Source organism: Lagopus leucura, unplaced genomic scaffold, assembly GCF_019238085.1.
Source record: "Lagopus leucura isolate 7727_CA_CO unplaced genomic scaffold, USGS_WTPT01 Super-Scaffold_100009, whole genome shotgun sequence".
Classification (NCBI taxonomy): domain Eukaryota; kingdom Metazoa; phylum Chordata; class Aves; order Galliformes; family Phasianidae; genus Lagopus; species Lagopus leucura.
In genome coordinates, this window is record NW_024962266.1 from 348,756 (window position 1) to 372,192 (window position 23,437).

At 39.5% G+C, this 23,437-nt stretch overlaps 1 protein-coding gene across 1 annotated transcript in view; it reads left to right on the forward strand.

Moving 5' to 3' along the window:
• HMCN1 (hemicentin 1) overlaps positions 1-23,437 on the forward strand; it is a 185,812-nt gene that overhangs the window by 116,236 nt on the left and 46,139 nt on the right. The window contains exons 46-59 of the mRNA XM_042873540.1: positions 355-522; positions 3,342-3,455; positions 9,821-9,907; positions 10,327-10,518; positions 11,220-11,393; positions 12,539-12,652; positions 13,967-14,112; positions 15,676-15,826; positions 16,584-16,787; positions 17,563-17,676; positions 18,486-18,673; positions 19,190-19,286; positions 22,083-22,244; positions 23,288-23,401. Of these exons, the coding sequence (XP_042729474.1) occupies positions 355-522; positions 3,342-3,455; positions 9,821-9,907; positions 10,327-10,518; positions 11,220-11,393; positions 12,539-12,652; positions 13,967-14,112; positions 15,676-15,826; positions 16,584-16,787; positions 17,563-17,676; positions 18,486-18,673; positions 19,190-19,286; positions 22,083-22,244; positions 23,288-23,401 (2,025 nt within the window). The remainder of the gene's footprint in view (positions 1-354; positions 523-3,341; positions 3,456-9,820; positions 9,908-10,326; positions 10,519-11,219; positions 11,394-12,538; positions 12,653-13,966; positions 14,113-15,675; positions 15,827-16,583; positions 16,788-17,562; positions 17,677-18,485; positions 18,674-19,189; positions 19,287-22,082; positions 22,245-23,287; positions 23,402-23,437) is intronic.

Sequence of the window (23,437 nt, forward strand, 5' to 3'; positions counted from 1 at the left end):
TGTCATTCTTAACATTTTCCCTAGTGTTTCATTCAATACTGGAAATTTTACTTAATGTGTAATGGATAGAACTACTACAAACTGGTATTTGCTAGGGATTTTAAGCCATAAATGAAGATAGTAGTAATCATAGAATTAATTTTTTTTTCCACATTGTTGCACAGAAAAAAATACTTATCAATTTAAGAATTTTTTTTCAGTTTTTTTCAGGACAGTTTTGTAGCTCCTCACTTGCCAAGCTTATCTTTACCTGGTTGACAAAATATTTTGAGAGCTTGAAAATGAAATTTGTATAATTGAAAATTAACTTTCATTTGTTTTGCAGTGTGACTTTTCTTTCTTCTTTTTCCATAGTTCCCCCAAGTATTGCTGGTGACCTTCAATTGCCCGAGAACATCAGCACTGTGGAGAAGAATCCCATCTCTCTAGTTTGTGAAGCCTCAGGAATTCCCTTGCCATCAATAATGTGGCTGAAGAATGGATGGCCTGTCACTTCAAACACCTCGGTGCGAATCCTCTCAGGTACAGTACACATTTAAAGCTGTAGCTATTTTTTTAAAAAGGGAGTGCAGCGAAGGCCCTTCCACAGTGCGAGCATTGCACACACACAAAAAGCTTGACTTAGTAACCCAAATTGGTTGCAGCACCTGGTAAATAGCTCATGTACACTGGGAAAGTTGTTACCAAATGCTACATGTGTGAGTTGGAAGTGTGGTAACTGTTCGGTCTGTGGCATGGAATTAAGCCATATTTCTGGCTGTTACTGTATGTCAGTCCAGTATGTATATCCCGGAATGCATCAGATAATGACATCTTTTCATTCGCGATGGGGAAAACAGATATGATTCATAGGGACCTAGTTTTTTAAGCCAGCTTCACCTACTAAGAACTAGTATGGATGTCTTTTATGACAAGTAGCATTTGACAAGAAATATCTGAAACAGGAAGGGCTCAGCACCTGTTCCTGTTAACCATCATTTCTGGCAGTACTGTAAGGAAATGAGAGTACTTGACTGGCAGCTGCAGTTTTGTTAGAGCTTTATCTTTACAGTAGGAAATGGAGTTAGCAGCACTTGAGATTACAAAATGGAAGATGTGTACCAAGCAGGCAATACATTTTACATTGACATCTTGTGTCTGGGGCTCAGCCTTATGGACTGTATAGAAGTAATTAAGTATTTGTCTGCAACTGAGATGTATGGACAACAACTGAAATGATTCTTTGATTTTGGATGTACCACTCACAGCTAGAAATCTCATATTCCAATACTCCACTGTAGCTACCAAACTATCCTATATAGAATATGAGAAAACTGTCAGAAAGATAGAGAAACTAAAAGGTACATTGAAGCTCAACTAAGATTGAATTTCAAGCTGGAATTTGTCAGCATTTTTTCCATCACTGTAGCTTTTGACATGGCAAGTAGTCCTATTTCCTACTTTTTTAATTGTGGAGAAAGGGGTGGGTGATGTTTGTACAATCCTGGCCATTTTAGTTGGTACTCATTCCTTTCGGTGCACAGTTGCCATCAACAAAAATCATGTCTTCTGGGCTTCAATGTCCCTGTTCTGCCTGTTGTTTTCTACATCCACACTAGTATCAACCACCACTCCAGAGTCAGGAAGAATGAGACACAAAAAAATGTTATTGCCTCTGAATGTTAGCTACACCGGGAAACAGACCAGAACTTGGTGCTTTGTTTTCCTGCAAACTTTGTGCTTTTGTATAGTTCTTCAGAAAACTACACCTTGTGGTAGTGATCTGGGACCAACATGGCATTTGAGACTTTGTGCCTGTAAAGAAAAACAAAAAACCCTCTTTGACTAATGCTGAGAGGTAAAGCATTACTCTGCCAAAGTAAGATTTCATTTCTGTTGATTGAAAAAATACTTGGCGTTGCAGATGATTTGAATGTGTGGACACACTGCTGTCAACTGTGAGTCTGATAATTGAGATACTATGCTGGTGTTTGCTTTTGAAGATGCTTCATGTAGTCCCTTTTGGAAAAAAAAGAAAAAGTTTAACTATACCACCACATCTGCAATTCTTGCAGAGCTAGCTTTAGGAAGGAGAGACACTTTTATTAAATTGTAGCCAAATGTGGAGAATCGTATCCTGCCTTGGCACTGGAGCTCTGGGTGTGCAAGTGTATGAAAAAGCAGGTAGCTTTTTTCTTCTTTGTTTTGCATCTTACATGGCTTTGGTTAGGGTGTGCATGGGAAAAGGGATCAGTGTGAAATGAGAGTGCAAGAGAAATCATTCCTCGGTTGCACAGTACTCCCTCCAGCAGGTGTGATTTCTTGAGTGGAGGCACATCCACCAACCAGGTTAAGCAGTTTTTTCCTTCAAAGCACAAGGCCAGGAATGTAAATTTCTGGGATACATCCTGATTATGAGATCCTGTAGAAGTCTGCAGACGGGAGATGCACAGTTCAGATGTGATGTCCTGTGTGGTAATGATTGCTAATATGAGAACAGCTGATGAGAGACTGGAAAAAGCTCAAGGTTGGCCACATTTGCTTTTACACTTAAATGCTCATTGATGCTTGTTTTGCTGTTCCTCTGCCAAAAAAGAATCGAAGACTCAAATGTTTTTGGTCCTCTGATCAAACATACTTAAAAATTATATGCATTTGTTTATAAAATAGCTTTATTTTTGTGCTTACCCTCTTAATTATTTTTTCTCTGTAGTCACCTGGATTCTCAGTACAGTAAAATATTCCCATAAGTGAAAGTCCTGCTTACTTAGACACTGGATTTTGTGACAGTTTTCTATATAGAAGTGTGAGCACAAATCCTCCCTTCTGTATGCAAAGTGTGTGCACCAATCTGAAGAGTTTTATGTATACCCCTGACAAATTTATGTGCAGTTAGAGGGACCTGTCTATAGCAGGTTGGATTTTCTCTGCATGCTCTCTGTAAATGTATCTCAAGGTTTTCAGCGATTTCAAGTTGGTCTGTTGACTTCTTCCTGCATAAATTCTTGACAGATGTGTGAATGCATCAAAGTTCACTTGCACATTAAAAAAAAGGGAAAAAAAGGAAGGGATACGTCAAGGTAATTTGGAAGTTACTGAATAGAAAAAATAGTGTTATGAATGTTAAATACAAATCTATAAGTACTGAGGATTGAAGCAGAGAGACAAAAATGAAAGGAGCAGGAGTAAGGTCTGTCAGTTTCTTTTACTGTTTGTTCAACAAGACTAAGCACATTAATGAAGAAGAGAATATGCCTGTAAATTTTAACGAAACATACAGAATTAGAACTAGTACATACAGTTGGATAATGTATTGGGAAGTGTATTTCAGGGCTCTAATAATTGTGCATTTTTGGCCTCAGGGGGTAGAACACTTCGTTTCGTGCATACGACTGTATCAGATGGAGGGCACTATACGTGTGTGGTGACCAACACTGCAGGAGAAGTGAGGAAGGATTTTTACCTTTCTGTTCTAGGTAAGAATGTGATAGTTTTGCTACAGTAGAAGAAGAAAAAGTAAAGAAATGTCCTGTATACTTTGCTGGTGTTTTAAAAATGTGTATGCCAAAACATATACCCTTAGGGGGAAAGAAGTGCATCTAATAACATGATTAGAAAATGAGGTTATAAAGTTAGGATGCTTCCATTTGTGGATTTGCTGTATTTTTAAAAATTTTAAGAAGTTCTTAAAATTTAGGATTCTTCATAACTAAGAATGACTGGGAACTGTGTATGTTTTGGTGGTTTGTTGCTTCTTCAGGTGCTACGTTAATGTATCTCTGGCTTCAGTTAGGTTGCTATTTCAGTCTCATCAAAGTTTGATTGATACTGGCAGCCAGGCTCCCACCTTCTCTTCAAGTTCTTGTTGCTCGTAGCTTCACTATCCCTTGGATGGAATAAACAAAGTGAATTGCATTATAGGAAAAGTGAGTTTTCTGTTTTTCTTCCTGGCCAGGTTTGTTCTCAGCCAGGTCAGTTCCCTGCTGGTTCGCCGCTCTACTGAAAGGAAGATGACATGAATCATAGAGTCACAGAATGGCTTAGGTTGGGAGGGACCCCAAGGATCATCAAGCTCCTACCTCCCCACAGGCAGGGTCATCAACCTCCAGATTTGGTACTAGATTAGGTTGCCCAGGACCCCATCCAACCTGACTTTGAACACCTCCTGGGATGAGGCATCCACAGCCTCCCTGGGCAGCTGTTCCAGCACCTCACCGCTCTCATAGTAAAGAACTTCCCCCTTACATGCAATCTAAACCTTAAACTGGTTTAAAGTCAAAAGCCCAAGATAGCCACATTGAACTAAATCTGTGAATTTCCTGTACCTCATGCTTGAAAGCAGAAGGATGCAACCACATGTGATAATACTCATGAATTAAGACCAGCGCTATTACGCAGCGCTGGGTATAAAGTGTGCAGCTGAGTTGTGTGATGGCAGTAATCTGTTGCAACAAAGATTTGAAGGAAAATCCAGGACTTACATGGAAATTAAATGCTAGAGCTGGAATCTTGGAAAACAGATCTCTGATTGGTATTGTAAAGCACGTAAGTGTGATATCTGATCCTCACCTGTTATGGAAGCTCAGCGGGCTTTTTAGATGGCTGCTCAGAACCTTTAATGTCTAATTGCATCACATTATTTATTTTTTTATTTTTTTTCCCCCACAGAAAAGACTGCTCTTTGGTTTAGTAGCTATTTATTATTTCTATCAATAAGTGCCAGGACTGATAGAAAGAGTCTTGCAGCGTTATCATACATAATTTGCCTAAAGTTGTTTTTTGTCTGAAAGGTGCTGAGTGTTACCAGTTTCTCTTGCCTTCTGTATATGATAATTTACATTCATGTTAATTCATCTTTATTGGATGAGCTTATGGAAATGTAAGTCTGGCAGCATGGAAGAAATGGATAAACACTGAAAAGCATTCGTTGTTGTACTGTTTTCGTTGGAGTGCTTTAGTAGCAGGGTGTTCATGAGGGTTCTAGGAATTTCTCTTGCATGGATTTTGTATAGGCCTTGTTTGCCTTGAAGAAAAATGCTATGTGAATGTGATTTCAAGTGGGCTAAGTGAAAAATTCCATTGTTCAATCTCCTCCCCCCTCCCCTCCCTCTCTCCCCCCAAAATTTATTTGTCTTTCTAGAGGAAAGTTACAGGAATGTGGCCTGATGGTGACACAGAATATTCACCAGCTCCTTGTAAATAAGAACCATACAGAGATATCACAGTGTTGTCTGAATTAGGGTAGGAAATGCAACAGACAAGACAGTTTTCAGGCGAGCATGGTGTAATTATCCTAGTACTTCTGTATTTGCAGAACATTTGCTGTGACCTTGTCTTAATCTGAAATTAATATGCTGACAACCTCCTGCATTATTGTGGGGCTGAAGTGATGAGTTGCTCTGTTTATTTATGATCCATAACTTCTCGACAGACATATATCCTGACCTTTATGATCTTAGATTATATTTTTCTCCCGTCTAATTCTACCGCCCATTGATGTATCTTTGTCTTGTTGTGTTTGAGCACTAGAATATTTATCCAAGTCTGTATTGCATTGCTTATATTGTCACAGCAGGGAATTTGGTCAGAACTGCATCAGAAGTTGATAAGAGTGCCAGTACTGGCCACATCTTCCTGCATGCAATGTTCTGCTACTGCTGCTCTCACCAACCCATCTGAAGTAGCACCTTTGCCATCCCAATCATCAAGTGAAATTCTAAGCATCTCTTATTTTTTCTTCTTCACTCTAGCTTGTATTTGAGTGGAAGATTCGATGTAGCATTTTAGTTTTCACTGCTGAGAATGAATTTGCATATTATAGTGATTCTTGTTTATCAAAACCTTTACTTCCAGGCTACTGGTAGGTCATGATGCATTGAATGCATTTTTCTTCCTCTCTTAATGGGCCTTCTATCTAGGCTAAAAGTTTGCTTTTTTTAGGGTTATTTAGGAGTACTGTCTGTATGTGTAGTCCAGCAGGTTTGTTATAAAGATTTCCAAAGTCTCTTGGAGATTGGGTTGCTTTCTTAGAATTACAGACCTCCTTTTCATTGCATAGCACTTCATGTCTACTTCATTTTTGGTGCCATCTTACTTTGTCTTGAATCTACAAATGCCTCTACTTTGAAATAAATGGTTGATCTGAAGGTTTGTATGTCTGAGAGACTCCTTGCCAGCACACTGACAGTCTGGCCCCTGATGGAAATGCCAGAAGGGGGCATTTCAAGGATCCTAAGGGGTATCGATGGGCCTTTGGAATAGCTGCTGTGGACACAGACAACATTAAGCAGCTGTCTGTTTTGCCTGGCCTGTCAGAAGATCCATCTGTTGTGGGGCTGCTGCAAGTAAAAGAGCAACATGTACCAATTGCTACAAAAACGGTGCACAGGCGTCAGTACCGCACCAACAGGGATTCTTTGCTCCCCATTCATAAGTTAATTCGTCAACTAGAGAGCCAGGGAGTGATCAGCAAAACTCACTCGCCTTTTAACAGCCCCATATGGCCAGTGCGTAAAGCCAGTGGAGAATGGAGGCTGACGGTGGACTACCGTGGCCTGAATGAAGTCACACCCCCACTGAGTGCTGCTGTGCCGGACATGTTAGAACTGCAGTATGAACTGGAGTCAAAAGCGGCCAAATGGTATGCCACCATTGACATTGCTAATGCCTTCTTTTCCATTCCTTTGGCCAAAGAATGTAAGCCACAGTTTACTTTCACATGGAGGGGTGTTCAGTATACCTGGAACCGTTTGCCCCAGGGGTGGAAACACAACCCGACCATTTGCCATGGGTTGATTCAAACTGTATTGGAACAGGGCAGTGCTCCTGAGCACCTGCAGTACATTGATGACATCATTGTGTGGGGAGATACAGCAGAAGAAGTCTTCACAAAAGGAGAGAGAATGATCCAAATTCTTCTGAGTGCTGGTTTTGCTATTAAGCGAAGCAAAGTGAAAGGACCTGCCCAGGAGATTCAGTTCCTAGGTATAAAGTGGCAAGATGGCCGTCGTCACATCCCGACAGATGTGACTGACAAAATCACTGCTATGTCTCCACCCACTAGCAAAAGAGAGACACAATCTTTTCTGGGTGCAGTGGGCTTTTGGAGAATGCATGTTCCAAACTACAGGCTCATTGTAAGCCCCCTTTATTATGTGACGCGAATGAGAAATGAGTTTACATGGGGCCCTGAGCAGCAGCAGGCTTTTGAACAGATTAAACAGGAGATAGCCCGTGCCCTGGCCCTAGGGCCAGTACAGACGGGACAGGGTATAAAGAACATCCTCTACACTGCTGCTGGAGAGAACGGTCCCACTTGGAGTTTGTGGCAAAGAGCCTCAGGAGAGACCGGAGGCCGACCCCTGGGATTCTGGAGTCGGGCATACAGAGGGTCTGAAGAGCACTACACTCCAACTGAGAAGGAGATCTTAGCTGCTTATGAAGGGGTTCGGGCTGCTTCCGAAGTAGTTGGTACTGAAACACAGCTCCTTCTGGCACCACGACTGCCAGTACTGAACTGGATGTTTAAAGGAAAGGTTCCCTCCACCCATCATGCTACTGATGCCACTTGGAGTAAGTGGATTGCACTGATTACACAACGAGCACGGATGGGGAACCTCAGTCATCCAGGAATCCTAGAGGTCATCATGGACTGGCCTGAAGGTAAAAAGTTTGGAACACCACCAGGAGAAGAAGTATCACGTGCTAAAGAAGCCCCACCATACAATGAACTACCAGAGAATGAAAAGAAATATGCCCTGTTCACAGATGGATCGTGTCGTATTGTGGGAAAGCATCGCAGATGGAAAGCTGCTGTGTGGAGCCCCACACGACAAGTAGCAGAGGCCACTGAAGGGAAAGGAGAATCAAGCCAATTTGCAGAGGTAAAGGCTGTCCAACTGGCCTTAGATGTCGCTGAACGGGAGAGGTGGCCAATGCTCTATCTTTACACTGACTCATGGATGGTAGCAAATGCCTTATGGGGGTGGTTACAGCAGTGGGAGCAAAATAACTGGCAAAGAAGGGGTAAACCTATTTGGGCTGCTGAACTGTGGAAAGACATTGCTGCCCGAACAAAGACTATAGTTATAAAGGTGCGTCATGTAGATGCTCATGTGCCCAAGAGTCGGGCTACTGAAGAACAGCAAAATAACCATCAGGTAGACCGAGCTGCCAGAATTGAGGTGGCTCAAATAGACCTGGACTGGCAGAACAAGGGTGAATTATTTCTGGCTCGGTGGGCCCATGAGACCTCAGGTCATCAAGGGAGAGATGCAACATACAAATGGGCTAGAGACCGAGGGGTGGACTTAACTATGGATGCCATTGCACAGGTTATTCATAACTGTGAAACATGTGCCATCATCAAACAAGCCAAGAGGATGAAACCTCTGTGGGAGGAAGGGCGATGGCAAAAGTACAAATATGGGGAGGCATGGCAGGTTGATTATATCACCTTGCCACAATCTCGCAATGGTAAGCATTATGTGCTTACTATGGTGGAGGCAACCACTGGGTGGCTTGAAGCATATGCAGTACCCCATGCTACCGCCCGAAACACCATACTGGGTCTCGAGAAACAAGTCCTGTGGCGACATGGCACTCTCTCTTGCTGCCTTGCAGTGGGTGCTGGAGGGTGCTTTCCTAGCCGTTCCAAGCTTTTCAGGTTTGAATCGGTCCCGGGAACTCTCTCTCTCTCATCTTGTCTGACTTATTAATCTCAATTAAATTGTATATTGTGTTATTTTGTATTCCGATATTATAGTAAAATAAGTTTTCCTCCATAGATTGTTGCCGCTGTTCTTTCCTCCCTTCCTTCCTTCCCATTTTTGTGGGACTGGGGTGGGGGGGGAGGGCAGAGGCCTGTCGCCCCTGTCACGGACATAGATTGATCTGGTCAACTCCGTGACATCCAGTAACCGTTAGTCCACATAGTCCTAGTGACCAGGATTCTTTGGAAGCATGTCACCAAGTGGTCAGTCACACAATAAGAGGTTTCTTTTACACAGCTGTTTGGGATGTGGATAAGTATTTTCATTATGTGGTTTTATCTTTTATTTTCTCAGAGACATGTGATTTATACTGCAGCAGAATGCCTTTAGAATCATGTAGTGTGTTCAGCTGACTGTATGGCAGCTGTATTTGATTCAAATATGTTTATGCCTTTATTCATCCCCTTGTTGGTAATCTGTTGTATTGCTTTGAGTGTGCTGGTAAGTAAAAAATACGTTGTGTGTGAGCAGACAAGCTTTTTCTGTCCAAATTTTTTTTATCAATTATTTCCCTAGAGTTCTAGATGAATGCTTTCAATTAATATTGGGAAACCAACAACTGTTAAACTTAAGCACATTGTTTTGAGCAAATGAATCACTTGCTGCTTAATGTGAGTGAAAGAATTTGCTTACAAACATATAAAACCTACCAGTTTACCGGCATAAAATTAAACCTAGCCTCACATACAAATGTTTATCACCACTGCCTTACTGACCATACTCAGAAACACATGAATGGCACCCTGAATCTCTCTCTAGCTCTCAAGACAGGAGGTGGTCAGGTGAGTCCATTCAAGGTCTGTAGTCCTCTCTTGTCCTACTGATGGACCAGTATGTTAAGGGGTGCAGAACAGAGATATATATAGTTGTTATATAGTATAGTTGTTGTCCTAGCAGGCCAACTCTATTCTGTCTCACATCTGGACTTGTTTCTGGTAGATACGGGCCATTTGTTGGTTTATGTCCTTAAGAGAAGTATATGCTGACACATAGAGCATGAATAAACCTTTGCTGTGTTTAAATTGTTTGTAAATAATACTTGCTGGTGTTGTCTCCTTATCTGATTCCAGTGCCTCCAGGGATTGTGGATGAAAATAAGCAGGAAGATGTGAAAGTGAAAGAGAAGAACAATGTTACATTAACATGCGAAGTGATAGGTAAAAGTATACAATATTACTTACTTTCACTCATCCTGTGGTCTCAGTTTTCACAAGTGAAAACTGTTCTGAGTACAATTTTCACTTGAGTGGAATGTCTGAATTTCAGGTTCAGCCTTCCTGTGTGTGGCAGGAATAGGTACATCTTGTTGTGAAGGTTGCAACAAATGAAAACAAGAGATGATGTACATTTCTTCTCTAAAGCCCTGTAGAATTTAAGAGGAGATATATATTTCTTCAGGAGGTTCAAGGACTGTACAATATGTATTCCAGAACATCTCCCTGAAGAACATATTTTAAAAACACATTCAAAGCTGTATATTTCTCTTTTTTAAGAAACCTTGGAATATCCTTGGAGCTATGCAGCAGCTAATATTTGCAATTTATTTATTTATTTATTTATTTATTTATTACTTCAGGGAATCCTGTACCACAGATCACCTGGATAAAGAATGGGCAGCCTTTAATGGAGGACAAAGATCGCAAGTTTCTGTCCAATGGACGTTTACTGCAAATTACCACTGCTCAAGTCTCTGACACAGGGAGATACACTTGTGTTGCATCCAATACAGCTGGAGAGAAGAGCAGAAGTTACAGTCTTAATGTACTTGGTAAGACAGATAGACAGGATCTTGCAGAATATTATTTTCAGGAAAAAAAATTTCAAAAAATAATCACCTTGGGATTGTGTAGTCTTTTAATTAAAGTAGTTGTCTGAATAAGTGATAAATTGTGATAGGTCAGTAGAAACAGCATTCTGTTCTTTAACCAGTATAGAGCTCGAACACGCAGAGCTGTAAAAGGATGTGATCTGTGTGGAATGAGCAGGACTGTACGTGGGCTTGTTGTGATTCAAGGAAGGAGTATATGAAGAGTACTTCTCAATTGTTTTCTTTTTGTAAAAACTCCAACCATCTGCAGTTTGCTTTCTTTCATGATGATTCTTGCATAACCAAATGCAAACAATAGCGAGTTTGTTTTCCTCATCCTCATTTCCTGAGCACATACCTCCCAGTTCTGCTGCTCAGAGGATCATCAGGCAGTGACTGCCAGCTACTGTGTAAGAAGTGGCTGGCTTCCTGGTGACTTGTGTTTGACAAGAGCTAGGGGTGTATGAATTTCACTGGCATGGACTGACCATTGACTTTAGGACAAAATGTGAGACCGGATGAATGTTGCCTGGTCGTGGGTCTCACTGCACCTGCTAGAAATGCCTCCCAGCTACCTGAGGCAGAAACGAGATCTGTAGACTGAACAGAAAAATGGCTTTTGAGAGGATCCTTCCTCTGGTTAATGATTTCGTTGCTCCTAGTGCCTCCTACCATTGTGGGTGCAGATAGCCGTGGAAGTGCAGAAGAGGTCACTGTTATCCTCAGCAGTCCAACATCTCTTGTTTGTGAGGCTTATTCGTATCCTCCAGCTACAATAACCTGGCTGAAAGATGGTAATCTTTTAGAATCAAACAGAAATATCCACATTTTGCCAGGTAATTGTTGTTTGTTTTTGTTGATAAATAACATAATTCTATTGCTTACTGACTGTCACATAACTTTTTTTTGATAAATCAAAGGCTGTATTTCTATAATGTGCAATGTTTGTAGTGTTTTTACACTTCCAACTCCATTCTTTAAGTGCTTCACAATTAACTGACTCATTACTTGTATTTTGTTTTAATTCAGGTATTCATCCTGTTGTTCTGTGTAGATAAATGATGGCAAATAAGTTCATTACAGTTACTAATGAATGTAAATAATGGAAATAAACTAGATGGAGTGAGAGTAAAACAACTAAGCTAGTGAAAAAGAATGAAGTGGCATTTTTTTCCATGTAGTTATTAGTTTGCCATTTCTAATTTGTGGAGTAATTGTTACCTCCTGCACCTAGGATGTGGAGGAAAGGAAAGATCTTGACTTGAAATATGGAAGTAATGTAGATGAACAAGTACTTCAGCATTATTAACTGCAGCCATTCAGAGGAGGAGTGGTGCTGGTATTGATAGTGAGAAAAGGGGCGACAATTACTAGGATTGCAGTGTGAAAAGAGCTGCAGAAAATTAAATAGTGATTCATCACTGAGAATTCAGGCAATCTAAATCATAAACAGTCAAAATCTGTGGAAAGGCAGATGATGGTGTCGGTGTTGTAGAAGTCACCTGAAGTCTTATATCTGACTGATTGTTCATTTTAACACTCTGTTGCATTGCGGCTGTTGCTTTTGTCTGTTCTCTGGAGGAAGTTATGGATCTCTGTTGTATGAAATGCTACACCAGAATGCGTGGCTACAAACAGAAATGCAGTTCAGAGACACTTTCTGTTGAACAGTCTGCCCTTTTTTGTCTCAGTGCTAATGCCAGCTTTCCTTTTCCTGTGAATGAAGTGCAGAATCCTAAGTCACTCCTTTCTGTCTAAACATCTTCAAGAAGTTTTTTTTTTGAAAAATCAATTTTAACAACTTTTCCAAAAGCCTGTGAGCAGCAGGAGTTTTGATCCAAAATTCTCCTGGAGATTATGCACTCACAATTTATTGCAGGGGATTAATCCAGGGGATTGGAAATATGCTGCAAAATCATTTAAATAATAGACCAGCACAAATGTAACTTAGGTGCCATTAAGGAGTGATCTTTTTTGGCAGGTGGTCGAACCCTGCAGATTCTAAGTGCTCAGAAGGACAGTGCTGCGAGATATACCTGCATAGCCACAAATGAGGCTGGAGAAACTTTGAAACACTATGAAGTGAAAGTCTACAGTAAGGAAATGCTTTCAGTGTTAATTGCTTTTTGCATTCTTTTCACTGTGTTACCTGTCCTGGTGTACAAAAGGATTTATCTTAGTTATTTTAGGAAGCAACTGCATTTGCTCGTGATACTGCTTTAGGACAGGCACTAAAAAATGTAACTGTTGTATCCTTTACAAGTGCTGTTCTTGGGCCAAAAATCTGTGTACCATCCAGGGGAAGATGTTTAAGAAATGATGCACTTCAGTTTCTGTTGAAATGTCTTTGGTTATGATTGTGGTCATGGTTAATCAGACAAATGCAGCACATTTGAGCAGAGACTGAGCAGAGATTCTGAAAGCTGAAAGTGTTTTAGAAAAACAGATGGAGAGGGGACCCCTAGATTCTAATGGAAAACTTCCTTGAGTAAAGTAAAGCAGGAGATTTTAGTATATGCACAAAAGCTCTCCCATTCAAGCCTTCCTGACAGCACTCTGTAATCTGGGCATCTGTGCTTAATATTATGTTTTAATGTTCAAGCTTTTCATTATAGACTCAGTCAAGCATGGCTTCTCATCTCTCTTTCTCTTTGAATTTGCTAACTCTACAGTTTGAATTGGAGCTTGATTTGCGCCCTTACAGCAACTCTACTGTTATTTTAATTACATGAAGTTCTTAATAAGGCCCCCCTGGACTTGGAATAATGAGAAGAGAGTTCATAATTGAAATCCAACAATATAGCAATATCCCCACCCAGCTCCCTGCCAATGCCATTCCAACTGTCAGTTTTTACAGTACTGTCTGCGTTAGGGAGAATTTAAAATTTCCCACTGAAAAAAAGAATGGAAAATGCTTTGACAACATTTATAGTAAATTAAAAGATATTCTGAGACCAGGGTATGGGATTGGTTAAGAATTTTGAAATGCTCTGTGTTCATTCTGATTCAGAAAGAAACAAGATTGTGCAACATTGAGGTTTCAGTGGAATGGAAATGTTGAGTTTTAACCACCTAAGCGTGGACTTCAGTTCAAACATATGTTTCTGAGAACATTAGTTTCCATTGAAGTGCTTTATAATGCCTGCAGCACACTGAGCTTTGTAGAACTCAAGCCAAACATGTAACAAAGTACTGTGGCTAGGTAAGGCTCTGGTAACTTTCCATGTTGGAAAATGTTGAAGGCAGCTGAATTGCCTTTGCTCAACTGTGGGGAAGAGGCAGATTACAAGGGGAATGCACTTGCTTTCCTCAAGTTATTGTCTGGATTTTCCCTTTGCCCAGTTAATTTTGAAGTGCTGCATAAGACAGTCCCTTAAGAAAGTCTCTCTCCCCGCCCTGTTCTATGCAGTTCCACCCACCATTAACAGAAGGGGTGTCCCAGGGATGGGTCTCTCCCCTAAGGAGATGAAGATCAAAATCAACCACAGTCTTACTTTGGAGTGTGAAGCACATGCCGTTCCTGCTGCTGCCATCAGCTGGTACAAGGATGGACGGGCAAGTCACAACCTTATTTACTTCTAGTGGGTGGCTTTCCTACAGAAAAACCGCAGTTTTATTATCACCTTTAGTGAGCCTTTAAAATAAGGCTTACCTTTACTACTGTAGTCAGCGGGAATTCATCTCTGCTCTGCTCCTGCTGGTGGAATCACACCTCACATCTTGTTTGCTGTTGGCCGGATCTCTGCCAACAGTGCCAAATGGTCATTTCTGTTTTGGGGTGCCTGATAGTGCAATGGAAACAGCAGAGCTGGCTTTTCTAGGGCCCGCTGTTGCCTGTGTATTGAGGAGAGAGCACCCTGCCCAAAAGCAGCACCCCGTAGCGTTTCCACATGTGGCTTTGCTCTTGCGTGGGTTCCCCAAAGCCTTGTTGCAGAGCAGCCCTGCATTTGGTTCCTCACAGTGCTGCCCTTGCACAAGTTTGCAGACAGCCTCCCACTGGGTGTTGGCAGGGCTCCTTAAGCTCCTGCCACACACAGCCTTCTCAGCGATCTCACCCTGAACAAGCAGTTTTAGGACGTGGTATAAATTGGCTGTAATTAACAAAAACAGTGCCACAAAAACAGTGCCAAGAAAAGAGAACAGAGCAGCTCTTCCTTGACTTTTGGCAGGCCCTTGTGTGGCAGGCAGATGCATCTCTGCAGTGGGAACAGCTCTCTGAATTTATTGAGTGTGCAGAAGAAACAACCTGGTGTCACAGGGGAGGCTACTTCTGTACTCTGCCTAGTCTGATCATCTGCTGGAATTCTCAGTTCCTCTGGGTGTGCTATTTCTGTTGCCAATGATAACTGTGCAGGCCTCAAAAAGGACAGAGGCCTTAAGCAACTTGCTGCTGTCGCCAAAGCAATGGATCCTCCAGCAGCTTCTTCCTATGGCCACCCTGGAAAAGGGCTTTCATTCACATCCGTGGTCTGAATTGTCCTTGGCAGGCAACGTATTGTGAGCTGACTCCCTAGCACATTCCATTTTCATTGCTGAGAGATACAGACTGTGTGCTGTCATCCCTGCTGTCATGTGGGATGGAACTTGTAGGGACAGGACCACTAATCCTGTGCATATCTTTGAGTTTTATGTTCGTGCCATGTCCACCCTAGGCAGCAGGCCTTTGTAGTCACATCATTGTAAGACAAGCTAGGTCAGGCTGTACAGCTTGCAGAAACCTGTTTTCTGTCATGATGTAGGAGGGACAGATGAGAGAAAAGCTGGGTTTGCTGAAGCATTCCTTCCCCTGCACTATCTGTGGCCAAGGATGTCATCCCAAGAACATCTGGCTTGAGACCATGCCCTAAGTGATGTCCTAAGCAGCTTCTTCCTTTGTACTTATTGAAAGTGGACCTTGCTGGCAGCATTAAGGAATTGAAAGATGTTCTGATTTTGGTGATGCCAAAGCAGAGGGAATAACAAAAATGATGTTCTTACTGCCAGCATAATGCCTTAGGAAGGATTTTGAAACAATCTGAATTTGACCAAGAGAGGTAATGTCATACTATTCCCACAAGTATGACTACTTCTAATTTATAATTTGCACGTTAATAATTTATATGTAAAATTACATTGCAGCCTCTTAAACCAGATGATCGTGTCATTATCCGAGCCAATGGCCATACTCTGCAGATTACAGAGACTCAGATTTCAGATACAGGACGGTACATTTGCCTGGCATCCAATATTGTTGGAGAGGATGAAGTAGAATTTGATATACATATACAAGGTAAACAGAGTTTAGCTAATAAAATGCCCTTTTTTTTTTTTTTTTTTTTGGTAGTCTGAGAATTTTTTTTTTTTACTGTCCTAGGATGCTGAAATTATTTATAATTTTGTATTTATTTATAATTTTGTGTTTAGACCTTCCTTGTCTGATTCAATCCTTGTGTTCTGTGTGATTTTTTTACACATACATTTTGTTCAGCTATAAGAAATGTGAGATTTGATTCTTTCAGGAGTTGTGACATATACAGTTCCTCTGAAATTAGTGGAATGACATCATAACTGATCTTCCTCTCAATTACATAAAAAAGACTAGCTTACAATAAGATGTCATATTTTATTACCTGTATTGAGTACTTACAGGTCCAAGACATAAGCATCCCATGTACTTACACAGCATGTAAATACAAGAAGACAATCATTAGTCCTTTCTCAAAATTCAGACAAAATGAGAACTAAGTTGAAACCAAATAGTTTACTAAATAATAGTTAACTAATGTTGATTAATACCCTCTGTTTATTGTTATCAGATCCTTTTACATTGTTATTTATTAGCCTTCAGAAAAATTTCAGTGGATTGTTCAATTTTTCATTCTGATGAAAAAAACTATAAATTTCTTGGGATATCCAGATGGGGGAGGTTAATCTAATACAATTAATTTTTATTACTGCTATTTAACAACTGACTGTTTTTCATCTCTTGAATTCCTAACTAGTAATTTCTGCTGTAAAATTCTGACTTTTTCCATCCTTGATCAAAGTTCCTCCTAGTTTCCAAAAGCCTTACAGAGGATGGGAAGCTGGTAATGTGTTAGATACAGGAAGAGGTGGAGAAAATAAAGATGTGATTGTCAACAATCCCCTTTCACTGTACTGTGAGACTGATGCTGTTCCTCCTCCAGTTCTTACATGGTATAAAGATGGCTATCCTCTGAGCTCTAGCGATAAAATACTGATATTGCCAGGTGAGTATTTGAGTATGTCACACCAAGACCTCAAGAAATGGTGTTAGTACTAGCAATTACATGGTAATAACTTTTTCCATTCATCACATTGTGTTAAGGTAATAACTTTTTCCATTCATCACATTGTGTTAATGTTCTTTTAGACTTTATTGATTGGAGAATCTTCTTTTCAGTGCTCAGACTTAAGCAAACTGTTTTCTATATGCATTTAAATCATAGTCCCTAAAATAGTGTGAATATGAGCATTGTGTTGAAACTAAATAGAAAGGTATTTTCTCTCTGATGTGTTCCTGATTTCTTTAATTACAGTTTAAGTAGAAAAGCCTCTAAACCAGGGACAGAGGCATAAAAATATTACAATAGCAGAAAGACCTTGAATTCTTACTTAACCTCAGGTGGAAAAGAAAGAGAGTTACTTACAATGCCTGAGAGCACAAAAAGGGAGGCCTTTCTATGCAAAGGATGGTTTTGGATGGAGTGTGTAAAGAAGTGCTGTGGTGGGGACAATGTCTGACTGCTTATTACAGAGGAACATCATTCTTTTCCCGTGGAATCAATTACCCTTTTCTAACATTTCAGTATGAACATTCCTGAATTCCAAGTATCTGCCAATAGAGAAAATAGCTGGGAAATAAAAGTCCTTAACTACTTCTATTTCACGACAAATGCTGACCATTCATAAATTTGCTTGCTCAGGTTGCTAGTGTAACATCTTATAGAAATGATGGAAACTGCATGATTTTAAATGTAAATCTTGAATGCATTGTCCTTCCAGGAGGTCGCGTGTTACAGATTCCACGGGCACAGGCTGAAGATGCAGGGAGATACATGTGTGTGGCAGTAAATGAAGCTGGAGAGGATTCCTTTCATTACGATGTCCGCGTGCTCTGTGAGCTTTCCTGCTTTTCTTATTCTGATGTATTTATGTAAGATGTTAAATTTGTAGAAATAGAGTGACATGAAAATGATGGTAATGTTGCTATTTTTGTATGTTTCTGGGTTATTGTGGTAAGAACTGAATTGCAATAGTACTATCACACTTGACTGTAAAGAGAAGTGTATATCAAAGCCCTGTTTTTATCTTGATTTCTTTTGTTCCCTACCCAGTTTCCAGTTAAAAAATCTGACTATACTAGACTTTTCCCTGATTTTCATCATGATTTTCTAAAATATCTGCAAAACTCTCAGTCAGAACTCAGTCAGAAGGGAGTTGATGATTCCGATAAACTGAATGTCCGCAGAGTCTTCTCTGTATGATCTATTTTGCTCTATTTAGAAATATTGCACAGAAAGCTTTTTTAAGTTGCTTGCACTGTCTGTTGATATAATTGAGGTTTTTGCCTTAAGAAATGCTTGTTTCTGTACCTTTTTTTTCTATAGCAGTCACTGAGAGCACTAAGTTACTGTTAGGAGGATTCTCCTTGTAAATACTCCTTTATTCTGGGCTCAAAAAACTTGACTGACCACCTGGAAGATAAGTTTTCCCCTCTTCTTTATGACTGCTGTGAACAAACATACTTCTCCTGCGGTCCCTTGGCTCATTCTAGTTGAACTATTCTTGGGATTTTAATATCTTTCATTATATTCACTGAGAGTTTTACTATTTCCTTCTGCAAACACAGGCTCTGATATCTTAGAAAGAATTCCACAGGGATATGCTGAGTCACAGCATTCTTACAGTGTGTTGCTCTTTTGTAGTGCCACCATCCATCAGTGGAGCAGATGGTGATCTGCCTGAAGAAGTGAATGTGTTTGGGAACAAGGTCGCGGTGATGGACTGTGTCACGAGCGGCACTCCATCTCCAAGCATCACCTGGCAGAAGGATGGCCATCTCCTAGTACAAGATGACAAACATAGCTTTTTGTCCAATGGAAGAAGATTGCAGGTATCTCTAAGTGAATCTTCAAGTGATGTTTAGCATTACAAATGAAAATCACCGATAAGGACAAAAAAAAACCAAAATTCTCTCTGTTTTCATAGCATGACATAGGGCTATAATATACAAGAAAAAATAAAAACAATGTAGAATATATATTTTTATTTCAAATATCTCATGAATAGTAGTTTTGTTATTGATTTTCAGTGTACTTAATGTGAAAGATAGAACATTGTCTTTTTTGGAGGTTTGAGATGCACAGACTTAGAGAAGAGATCCTGAAAGCAGTAGTATCAGTGGAAGTTGCATCAGTTCTCAGATAGACTTCTAAATACTGCAAGGGTCTTAGGAGAACAAAACAAAACAAAACAAAAAACTAAAAATTAAAAAAAAAACAGATGAAGTAAACCTTGTAAGCCCCAAATGCCTCAAGGGGGTCTCTGGAGAGTTCCTACAATTTTATGTGTTCACAATAAGTTGTCTTATACATATTTTCTCAAGAGTAGTCTTGTTTCTTTTTCTTAGATTTTGAATTCCCAAATAACAGATACTGGCAGGTATGTCTGTGTTGTGGAAAACATAGCTGGAAGGGCCAAGAAGTATTTTAACCTGAATGTTCATGGTACGTATAATAGCCTGTAACTTGCTGATTGGGTTTTTTTGTTTTTTGTTTTTTTTTTTTTTGTTTTTGTTTTTTAAAATGTTATTTCAGTTTTAATGTGTGAATTTTAGCAGAGTACAAGTCAACTTACTGAGCATACGGGAAATTCTCCTGTACTAGAAATCAAATACAAGTTTGATGTACCATGGCATCTTCAGCTCTTTATGTGTACTGCATATAGGTGGATATTGTAGTGTGTGTACCCTGTGTAGGTTGCTAAGCATTGTAATCATGAATGATAACCAGGTTGGATTACAGCCTGTTTTGATTTCCTTATGAAAAAAAAAAAAAAAGAAAGAGAAAATTACAGTTAGAAATATTACACAAAGATATGGCCATTGTAAAAACTTGCATTTTGTTTCCCTTTCTAAAGTTCCCATCTGTTCTTTTGTTGTTGATGATGTTGCTCTTAGGCATGGTTAAGATAAATTTTAGCATTTGGTGCCGCAAGTCTAAAGCACATACAGTCAAGAAATTTAAACATTTTCCATATTTGTAAAAAAAGACTGTCTATCAAGGTTCATCCTAATTCTTCACACCACTTTCAACTTTCCATTCTGAACTGAAAATCACATAAGCACTACTCCCACAGAATCATCAGCACAGTTACATTTTAAAACCTACCAAGGAAAACTGGCAGCTAAGTTTTTATCTGTTTTCATAGACATTAAGTCATGGAATGATCTGGGTTGAAGATTGTCTAGTCTGTCCCCTAGAGTCTTCTACATGTTATCCTTGGATAATTTTTCACATCCTTGCTAGCTAATTCATCTCCTGATTACATACTAGACAGAAGATAAGTGCTGTCTTCTCTGTCACATTTGAATGTAGTCGCAAAGTCCAAGGAATTTGATTATTTAGGTTATCATATACAGAAGAAATAAATATTTCATAAGAAGGCAATGAAACAAATGTACAATGCTTTTCTCTACACAGTGATACGTTTAGCCAAAAAATAGTGTCATGGAAAGAATTTGCCCTTAAGTCATTTCTGAGAGGTCCTTTGCTTTCATTAGTTTCCTGAATATCCTGATGTTTGACCTTTGCTTTTAAATTAAAATATTTTCTTGACATTCGTATTTGAATTCAAACTTGTTTTTATTTGTTTATAATTGTGATAGCCTAATGGTGTTATTTTAAAATAAATATTTGTATGATGCTTCAGATTTCAGCTCAGCAATATTACTTACTTAGGACTATTAATCTTTGAATGGAGTTTCAGTTGAAAAATCAGATTAATACTGTCAGGAAAGGACCACCCAAGGTGAAGCACTTCTGTATATTTCAAATATAACTACTTTTATAAGATTAAGTGAAGTATTAAGAATGTTCCTTAATAAGTTGATAAACTTGTTTATTTTCTTAAAGGCTAAATAAATAAAACTAAAATAAAGCCTTCCAAAACACTGAAAATAAGCATCTGGATGTAAAATCTGTCTCTAATTCAGGATAATAGATAGCTTTTCCTGTGAATTGAGCCTATTGTTTGTGCACATACAAATAGGTCTATGTATGCTGACTACCTGGGACACTTTTGTGAGTGCTCTGCACATGTGGCAGAAGCTTGCAGGATTTGAAAAGTACCATTTCCGTAGTTTAAGCAAAGTTAATTAAAAGTTAGTTTGCATTTGGCCCTGTGTATATGTATATATAATCACACTGCCAATCATCACATCTGTGGGAAAGTAGCTTTACAAGTAAATAAATATAAATATCTATCAAATGTCATCAGATCAGAATTCAGCATTTATTCCAGTGAAACATTTCATACTGATGATCAGAGAAATAGCCCTCCGTTACTCCGAGCTGAAAAATGTGGACTGAATTCTCCCATTTACATTGACTCCTCTTGTTTCTGTTGTGTCACAGAGGAGCCATAAACTTGGCTTAATGACTGCTTTGTTTCATTCCAGTGCCAGAGAGCATCTGGAATATCTCTGGTGAATATGGTCCAAAATGCATTAAAATATCTGTCTTTGAAGAAGAGGATTCCATCTGTTCTTTGGAATGATTTTTCCACCCAATAGAGCCCAGAACATGCTTTTGCTTTGCTCTTAAGTGTTTTATATTATGCATACTGCAAAAACATGGAAACTAAAACCTGGGACTTATTAAAAGGAAGAGATTGACAATTATTTACTTTTAAATAGTTCTTGTAGAAAGGTCAGATGTCAAAGTATTCTTGTCTTTAAAAGTATTGGGACTTGGAAGCTTAAAAATGCACCCATTTGAACAATGTGTATGTGCAAGAATTTTAAACTGTTTAGCTCACTATTGCACAACAGGTTTTTCTGGTTAACAAAAGAGCTCTGGACTATATCAGAAGGAAGCATTTTTGGATCTCTATTATAATGTGAAATTAGAGTATTTCAGAAAGAATAGTAACAATACAGTCTCAACAAGAAATGGTAGTTAGTCCTTCTGTATATCTTGGCAAGATAAAATTTAATCTGTCCTGCCTTATGAAGCAAATGTATTGTGAGAGAAGTCTTTCAAAATTGATAATACTTCAATGAGAAATTGTACGATCTCTTACTGGTCACTTAGCCTTTGTAAATCCCAAGCAGAGGTTTACAGATGAAATGGTTTCCAGATTCATTTAAGAAGTAGAGGATCCATCTGTGGGTTGTGTAAGATTTTTTGTAATATGGCCCATTGTCAAAGCTCAGCAATTCAGCTTTATATTGGTAATTGAAGAAATTAGAGAATAGTTTGCTGATCAAGTGATAAATACCAGTAATGCATTTCTCTCCACAGTTCCTCCAAGTGTTGTTGGTGCTAATCCTGAGAATTTGACTGTCGTGGTGAATAATTTCATCTCTCTGACTTGTGAGGTCACTGGCTTTCCGCCTCCTGATCTCAGCTGGCTCAAGAATGGAAAATCTATCAGCTTGAATACTAACACGTTTATTGTGCCTGGTGAGGAATTTCAACTATTTCTATAGCCTTTAGACTCAACTTCAGTCTGTTTTGTGTTGATATGGGTGACAGCCATTTATATAGCCAGTATATTTTTAATATTGCTCCAGTGAGCAGACAAGACACTTGACCTGCTGTGTTTTTAAAGCATTTACTGATGCCTTGGCTGTTGGATGGGCACACTTCTAAAGAAAAGCGGCTCAGACTGAAAGCACTGAAAAAGACTAGCAGGCAAGTCACATAACACAAGTTCTCTGAGATACTGATTGAAGTTGAGTCACTGACTCACCTTTCAGAGAAACAGTCAGAAGTAGTGACGCAGGCTAGGATGAATTCTGCTGGCCTAGCTGACGAAGACTTAGCAACTCTCTCATTGACTTCTGTGGGAAATGGGGTTAACTGAACTCTCAAGAGGAAATCCTTGCATTCTGAGATCTCCTTACCCATTCAAAGCTGCTCACACAGTGAGATTTCATGGTATCTGTGTCATTTTTGCTCCTGCTGGATATCTTCTGCCCAGGATATCTCATGCAGATCACTTGTTGGGGTGCTCAGTCCTGTCCTGCAGCTGTTATGTGGCTGGGGGTCTACATTATAGCGTAAACTGAAGTGCAGGTGTGAAATCTGCTTAATGGCAGTAGAGACACTGTGCAAATTAGTAATGTAGGCACAGACAGTAGCTTCGTGAGTGGAGGCAGTAAAGACTAGGGGATAAAGGCTGGGGGAGTGACAGAAGTAGAGAAAAGGAGCATAGTTAAGTTAGCAAAGAAGGTTTAGCAGCCACAAAATAAACAGATATAAAAGGAGCATTAAAAGGAGCATCAGATATAAAAACATCAGTGAAATCTGTCCTAAAATTTTATTCTTTGACTTTTTTAGTGGATTTATGAATCCCAAAAAGCAATGGCAATGTGGTGTGTTTTAAATCCAAAGTTAGAATGTAATGCCTGTCCTCAATCTGTTGGGGACACAATTCTAAGAAAACATTTGAAACTGATACCATACCCACAGAATAAATCTCAGAACTTCTGCTTTTACTTCAGGTGCTCGGACTCTGCAGATTCCCCAAGCCAAACTTTCAGATGATGGTGAATATACTTGTATTGCAAGAAACCAAGCTGGAGAAAGTCGGAAAAAGAGCTTCCTAACTGTCCTTGGTTTGTATGTTTTTCTTTTGTTTTAATTGTTTTCCT